The 7,512-nt window shown below is 63.3% G+C and overlaps 1 protein-coding gene across 3 annotated transcripts; it reads left to right on the plus strand.

The window, feature by feature from the left end:
• The first annotated feature begins 721 nt into the window (after positions 1-721).
• GRN (granulin precursor) lies at positions 722-7,164 on the plus strand. Of its 3 annotated transcripts, none has more exons than XM_037494036.2 (13): positions 722-803; positions 3,318-3,462; positions 3,547-3,672; positions 3,782-3,866; positions 4,299-4,411; positions 4,505-4,640; positions 4,760-4,854; positions 5,067-5,190; positions 5,467-5,564; positions 5,649-5,894; positions 6,070-6,303; positions 6,386-6,610; positions 6,692-7,164. In XM_037494036.2, the coding sequence occupies exons 2-13, from the start codon at positions 3,325-3,327 to the stop codon at positions 6,827-6,829; spliced, it is 1,758 nt and encodes a 585-aa protein (XP_037349933.1). In that variant the 5' UTR covers positions 722-803; positions 3,318-3,324; the 3' UTR covers positions 6,830-7,164. The 3 variants fall into 3 exon arrangements, with proteins under 3 accessions (XP_037349933.1, XP_037349934.1, XP_037349932.1); XM_037494037.2 differs by having other exon boundaries at positions 722-799; XM_037494035.2 differs by lacking the exon at positions 722-803 and adding an exon at positions 1,497-1,901.
• The last annotated feature ends 348 nt before the right edge of the window (positions 7,165-7,512 follow it).

A 7,512-nucleotide genomic window follows, 5' to 3' on the forward strand; every position in this document is an offset into this window, starting at 1 on the left:
GTTTCCTAGCGCCCATCCCCACACAGCATCCTCGCTCCAGACACTTCGCTCCTCCCACCTGTGGATTAAAATCCACCTAGACTCAGCTCAAAATTCCCAAAATGGAATTAAATCTCTTTTTTGCCTCGAGCCAACCTACTCACTTGTCCACATACACCCGTAGCCCCTGGCACACGGCCGGGAACTTATTAGATTTAGTCTGGGCCTGTCTCTCTCCCCGAGAGCACCTTGAGGAAAGGGTCCTCGCAGCCCCCCCTCAGGCCGGTGGGGGCCTGCCAGCCTAGCGCCTAATCCGAGTTTGCTGAATAGAAACGAAATAGGATGCAGAAATTCCTCAATCCAGAGCGACTGCCTGGAAACACCCTTGGACGCCCCCTCTAGGGGGCAGCTCCCTTGGCAATCAGTGTCCCCAGACGGGCGCTGCCCCGTCCCTGGCAGACACCTCCAAGCACTCGCAGGTGCCGGGAAGGCGGCGAGGCGGGCACCACAGCCTGGGCGAGCGGGCCCGGGCATCACATGATTCTCCAATCACATGATCCCTAGAAATGGGGGTGGGGTGGGGAGCGCGAGGGAGGGGGGAGAATCGAGTAGGGAAGAGCCCCAGCCTTCCTGGCTGGCCCCGCCCCTGGGTCGGCGAGTAGCCAATGGGGACGCGACGTCCCGGCCACCTGACCAATGGAAGCCGAGGTGGGCGGGCCACCGCGCGGGAGGCCCTAGTCTGCGCTGCGGGGCGCCGCTGCCGGGAGTGCGGGGCGCTGCTGCCCGGAGTGCGGGGCGCTGCTGCTGTGCGGACCCGGAGGCAGGTACCGGCGCTCGCGCAGCCTCTCCGCGCCCTGCCCAGGGCCGGCGGGGGGGCGGGGGGCTTGAGGTTCCTCTGCAGTCTCCGCCGGGAGACGGGAGAAGATTCGCCTCGAGCAACTGCTTTGGCGGTTTCCGAGGCGCGGCGGGGATTTCCCGGGGCGCGGGGCGCGGCGGTCCTTGCAGCCACCGCCGTGGGACGGGGACTCTCCACCAGATCTGGGCGCTGCCGCCTCTGCACCCAAAGCAAGGACCTCTCCCTTCTTGACCCGGCTCCCCTACCCCGCCTGGCCCCTCGTCGGCGGTGCCGGTTCTTTCCCCTTCTGGGCCGGTGCCGGTGAGCCCCCGGCGGCCGGGCCGGAGAGGCGCCCGCACCTGTCTCGGAGCTGGGAGAGTTGGGAGTGGAACTCGAGATCCCGGCATCCTGCAAGGCTGTCGGGGTTCGGAGCGGTGACTGAGCCCCCGGCGTGTCGGGCTCCCCTCTGCTTCCTCTTGGGGGGCGGGGAGGGGGACCAACTAACTTCCGCCGCTCTCGGTTCCCGGCGTACTCGCGCTGGGGTTGGCTCACCTTTTGGGAATCTTCCTCTCTGGCACTCAGGGTTGGGGGTGCCACCTAGTGGAAGATGATGGAGCTGGGGGCTTGGAGAGGCCGCCGTCCTCTCTGCTGACAGTGTGGGGTGGGGGTGGGAGAGGTTCGTTCAGAACCCTACCAAGAGGACTTGGGCTCCGCTTTCCCCCGCCCTGCTCCTGAACCTGCAGCCCTTGCCTGCCCGCCTGTGCAGTGGAAGGATGCACTCTGCTCACCCCCCTCCCCATGCCCAGGAAGGGAAATATACATGAACAAGTCACTAGGGGAGCCACATAGAGATTTCTGTTGACTTTCTGGACTAGGGCAAGGCAGCAGGACAGCCTTCAAAAAGTGGAAGCTAGAGCCCCAAGACAGATGGGACCAGCCATAGCTGCCCTCCCTGGGAGCCGTAGGCCTGGAGAGAGGGCGAAAGGGCAGCTGTCCAGACCAGCCTTCTTCATCCTTATCCGGCCAGGAGATCGTCTCTTGGGGCAGTCTTTGGGCACTGAGGAAAGCCAGCTGAGGGAAAGAGGATGTGAGTCATTGGGCGGGTGCAACCCACCTCGCCCCTCAGCACTGTCCACTGGTAGACTCCTGGGAACTGAGCCCCAGAGACAGGCTGCAGCTTTGGGGGCTCTCACAGCCAGTGGTGGCGGTTCTAGGACGAGGACCCATGTGCAGTAACCAGGAACTCCTGCACTCCCCGCTCTGTCCTGCTGACTGGTCCCCCTGCTGAAACTCAGGGCCCTATCCTCCCGGGGCTTGGGGCCCTCTCGCTGGCACTGCCTTTGGTGCCAGATGATGCCAGGATGATGACCCCTGGAACCTCAAAGCAAGTCACTGCCGTGACAATATATGACGTGGCCATGGACTTGACGTTTCTGAGCCTCAGCTCCCTCCTTTGAAAAGTGAAAGGAATAATTAATACTTTGGAAGAAGAAAGAAAATAATGCAGATTTCACACTGCATTTTTTCTTCTGGCTCCCAAGAGGCTCAACAAACCTTACTGTTTCTGCCTGTCTAGGCCGTGTTTCATGTCCCTAGCCGCCTGGCTGAGCTAGCAGAGTTGGCTGAGCTGGGGGAAGGGTTGTTTAGGAAGTGAGAGGCTCCTCTCCCCGCAGAGAGGCCTGGTTCCTTCTGCTGGGCCGGTGGGCACACGCAATCTCTTTTTGGAGTGCAGCTGGGTTGCAGCTTCTGGGCATGTTTGGGGCATCCGGCATCCGTAAAGACTGGTGGTGTGGGGAGGCCCTAGAACACAGGATCTCAAAGGCTGCCTGCGAGCCCCCCTTCCCTGGGCGGGAACGTGACAGTCAGTGGGCGGGCGGTGCTGATCTTTGGGGAGGGCAGCGGAATCCGCAGGCCACCACACTTCCCCCTCATAACTTTCTCAACCCCGTGGTTTCACATGTCATCACGTGGCCTCCCCCCCACCCCCCACCGCCTACGGGCCTTAACAGGGAGCAGGTGTGAGCCCTGCATCTCATCATCATCCTCAGGGTGAGGAGGCTGGCTGGGGAAGTGGAATCCTGGCTCTCCTTCAAGGGGGGCTGCCCCAGTCCTGTTCTCCCATAACTACTAATGCCTCTCATCCTCCCCGAAGGCGGCCCATGTCTTTATAGATTGGACCCACAAAACCCACAAGTCTTCCTGACTTTCATTTACCCACATCGCCACACCCACAGAGATGCCTGTGTTAGGCCATGTGTTGGGGACATATCCACCCGGGTGCTCATGTTAGAGTTTGAGCCCACGGGTGTACACGCTGCATGTATGACATGCTCGGGACACGTGTGGGAAGCTCCATCTCAGGTCCCACATCTTCCCACTTGGACCAGGAGGTGTTGGGGAGACTTGGGTAGTCCCGGGCCTGGGCCTGGGGAAGTGACTGGCGCCACAGCCAAGGAAGGCCTGGGCTTAAGGTGTTTGCCAAATGCCCTTTGGTATTTTGCAGGTGGACTATGTGGACCCTGGTGAGCTGGATGGCCTTGGTGGCAGGGCTGGTGGCTGGAACACAGTGCCCAGATGGTCAGCTCTGCCCAGAGGCCTGCTGCCTGGACCCAGGAGGAGCCAGCTACAGCTGCTGCAATCCCGGTCCAGTGAGTGCCCTTCGGCCTAGGTGAGAGCTGGCGAGGTGGACTGGCCAGGCTCCCGCCCTTCAGCACCCTCTCCTCTCTTCCCAGGACAAATGGCCCACAGCGCTGAGCAGGCGGCTGCGCGGGCCCTGCCAGGTGGATGCTCACTGTTCTGCCGGCTACTCCTGCATCCTCACTGTCTCGGGGACCTCCCGTTGCTGCCCGTTCCCAGAGGTGAGGGTGCTCCTCACCGGTGGAGGGGCTCGGATCTGCATTCAAACTCTCCCTGCAGACTCCCACCCCAGGTAAAAGCCTCGCCAACACAGGCGTCTCTGTCCCACAGGCCGTGGCATGCGGGGACGGCCACCACTGCTGCCCACGGGGCTTCCACTGCAGTGCTGACGGGCGCTCCTGCTTCCGGAGACCAGGTGCGCGGGGGTGGGGTGGAGGGCACATAGAGCCTGATGTGCCCAGGAACCCAGCCAGCAGGGTGACTCCAGTTCCTGCCTTCATGCCTTCATTCATGTGGCATCTGCACTCAGCCACCCACCTGCTCTGGACAGAGGGGCAGCCCTGGGGCCGGGAGGGGGCAGGAGAGCATACAAGACTCCAGGCCTGGGGTTGGGCATTCGGGGTTGGGGGAGAGCCAAATTGGGCTGGCTTAGTGCTACCCCATGGTCAGTGGATCCCCTGCCCTGGGCATAGCCTGAGGCAGGGACTGGCTCGCAGGGAGAGGGCTAGGAGTGCCTAGGTAATCACTGAGCCCCAGCCCCCTCCCCCCTTCCCACCCCCACCCCACCCCGTGCCCCACAAACCTTCACTGATTGGGTTGGTGGAATCCTGGGTCATCCTGTCCACAGATACCAAGCTTTTGGGTGCCGTCCAGTGCCCTGATAGCCAGTTCGAATGCCCCAGCTCCTCCACATGCTGCACTATGCTTGATGGCTCCTGGGGATGCTGCCCCATGCCCCAGGTAGAGGTCTGGGAAGATGGAGGCGGGGAGAGGGCCGTGGGGGCTTGAGAGGCTGGAGCGGGTGAAGGTTGAGCCAGGACCATCTCTCCCCAGGCTTCTTGCTGTGGAGACAAGGTGCACTGCTGCCCCCATGGCACCTCCTGCGACCTGGTTCAGGGCCGCTGCCTCACACCCACCGGCACCCTCCCCCTGGCGAAGAAGGTCCCCGCACAGAGGAGAAATGGGCCAGGTAAGGAGGCAGGAAATCTTCGGGTTGGGGGTTGGGAGTGCGGAGAGGCCTCACCTGGCTCTAGTTGGGAAAAATTCCCCTCCACCTGGGCTGCCACGCACGTCTCTCTCACCTTCCAGAGATCATGTGCCCCGACGGTCGCTCCCGATGCCCTGATGATTCTACCTGCTGTGAACTGTCCAGTGGGAAGTATGGCTGCTGCCCAATGCCCAATGTGAGCGAGGGCCTGTCGCCAGGGCCTCCTGTGCCCTCAGCCACCTGGCCCCATACCTTGCAGGGACCCCGGGGTTGGGGCAGCCGGCTGCTTGCTGTGGACTCCTGTCACCCCCTAGTGGGGGACTGGGGCAGTGCCAGCCATGGGCCTGGCTGCTCCTGGAGCGCCACTGAGACTGGAAGTCACCAAGACCCACCGCTGTCCCCACCCAGGCCATCTGCTGTTCCGACCACCTGCACTGCTGCCCCCAGGACACCGTGTGCGACCTGATCCAGAGTAAGTGCCTCTCCAAGGACAACGCTACGGACCTGCTCACCAAGCTGCCCGCACACACAGGTACCCAGGGAGGCCCCGGGCCCGTTCCACCTATATGGTGAGGAATAGCTACCCACGCTATTCCAGGGCAGGTATGGGGGTGGGAGACTGAGGGCGTTTGGAGAGGCCAGGGCAGGTGCAGCACCCTTTCTTCCACACTGGGCCTCGCCATCGGATCGTTGCCAAGGTCGCCTCCATCCTTAGTGGCGTCCAGTTCCAACTGTGGAACCGGCCAGGGGTGGCACCTCCGAGGCCCCCAGTGTCACTGCTGACCTGTCCCCACTGCTGTCCTCACAGTGCAGGAGGTGAAGTGTGACATGGAGGTCAGCTGCCCAGACGACTACACCTGCTGCCGCCTGCAGACGGGGGCCTGGGGCTGCTGCCCTTTTGTCCAGGTACTGGGGTGGGGCTAGGCAGGGTGAGCAGGGGGTGGCAGCCAGCTCGGCCCCTTGTCCACCATCCCCTCTCGCTCCCCCCAGGCTGTGTGCTGTGAGGACCATGTGCACTGCTGCCCGGAAGGGTATCGGTGTAACACAGGAAAGGGGACCTGTGAACAGGGGCCCCGCCAGGTGCCCTGGATGGAGCAGGCCCCAGCCCGCCTCAGCCTGTCATCCCCCCGCGCCGTGGAGAGCGATGTCCCCTGTGATAATGTCACCAGCTGTCCCTCTGAACATACCTGCTGTCGACTCGTGACTGGGGCATGGGGCTGCTGTCCTGCCCCAGAGGTGCATGGGGGATAGCGGTGCGGGGTGCTTGCCCTGAGGGGGTGGCCAGACTCCATAGTCTGGGGCAGTGTACCCCTCTGCACATTCCTTCCCAGCTGGAAGAGCCTCAGCGGGAGGGGACTGTGGGGTCCCTCCCATGCAGTACCCCCCATATCACCCTTCTCTGCTGCCGCAGGCTGTCTGCTGCTCAGACCACCAGCACTGCTGCCCCCACGGCTACAAGTGCACGGCCCGGGGGGAGTGTCAGATGGGGGACAAGGTAGTGACCGGACTAAAGAAGGTGCCCACCCGCCAGGCCTCCCCGCCCCTCCCCAGAGACATGGGCTGCGACCAGCACACCAGCTGCCCAGTGGGACAGACCTGCTGCCCCAGCCTGAGTGGGGGCTGGGCCTGCTGCCAGTTGCCCCACGTAAGTGTCCTCTGCCTGCTCTGGGAGCCGGGAATGAAGTTGAGGAGGGCGGCAAGAGTGCCATGCTGCCCTGTGCCCCCAGGCCGTGTGCTGCGAGGACCGTCAGCATTGCTGCCCGGCCGGGTACACCTGCAATGTGAAGGCCCGATCCTGCGAGAAGGATGGCGACGCGACCCAGCCCACCGCCCGCCTGGTGCGCGGTCCACACCTGGGGAACGTGGAGTGTGAGCCGCGTCGCTTCTGCCACGACAACCAGACCTGCTGCCAGGACAGTGCTGGGGGCTGGGCCTGCTGTCCCTATCCCCAGGTCAGTGCCACCCCGACCCGGGCTGGGGCTGGGCATGGGTCCCGCCCTGCTGGGTCTGACACACCCCCTCTGACCGCCCAGGGCGTCTGCTGTCGGGATCGGCACCACTGCTGCCCTGCTGGCTACCGCTGTGGGGCCGGGGGCATCAAATGTTTGCGCCGGGAGGCCTTGCGCTGGGACACCCCTTCGAGGGACACAGCCCCGAGACAGCTGCTGTGAGGAGGGACTGAGGACTGAAGATACTCTGCAGCCTCGAGACCCTGACACCTGGCTCAGAGGGTGCCCACTGCTCAGGCCTCCCCAGTACCTCTGCCCCACCAGATTCTCCTGGATCGCTCCATTCTGAGTCCCCCCACTACAGTGGATGGTGGGGCCTCTATCTAAGGCCTCCCTGTCAGAAGGGGGGCTGTGGCAAGAGCCACATCACGAGCTGCCATCACCCTCTCTCCCAGTTTCTGTGGACCTGTGGCCAGGTGCTCTTCCCTCTCCACAGGTGTGTGTGTGTGTGCGCGCTCCAGTAAAGTTTGTACACTTTCCTAACAGCGTCTGATTTGGCAGGCCTGCCTGCCCTGCCCTCCCCTCCCCAGGGACACCCCACCCCACCCCACAGAGCCTCCTGCCCACAGACAGACACACAGAGTTCCTCTCACCAGTTTTATATTTGCTGTTGCCCACAGCAACCCCTCACATGATCCCCTAGTCCCCAGAGCCGCCCCCGCCACCAGCCCTGTGACAGCTTAGCCCAGAGGTGGGCTAGTCAGCAAGCAGCACCCCGCCCCTCCCAGGGGTCCTCAGAGAATGCCCCTCCCTCTCCAGCCCTCACACTAGCAGCTGAGGCCCGGCTGCCCCTCCTGCCTTCCCACAACAGAGCTTTCTATGTACAGCCCCGTCATACAGGCACT

This window comes from Talpa occidentalis, unplaced genomic scaffold (assembly GCF_014898055.3).
Source record: "Talpa occidentalis isolate TD23 unplaced genomic scaffold, MPIMG_talOcc4v2.1 talOcc4.7, whole genome shotgun sequence".
NCBI lineage: Eukaryota > Metazoa > Chordata > Mammalia > Eulipotyphla > Talpidae > Talpa > Talpa occidentalis.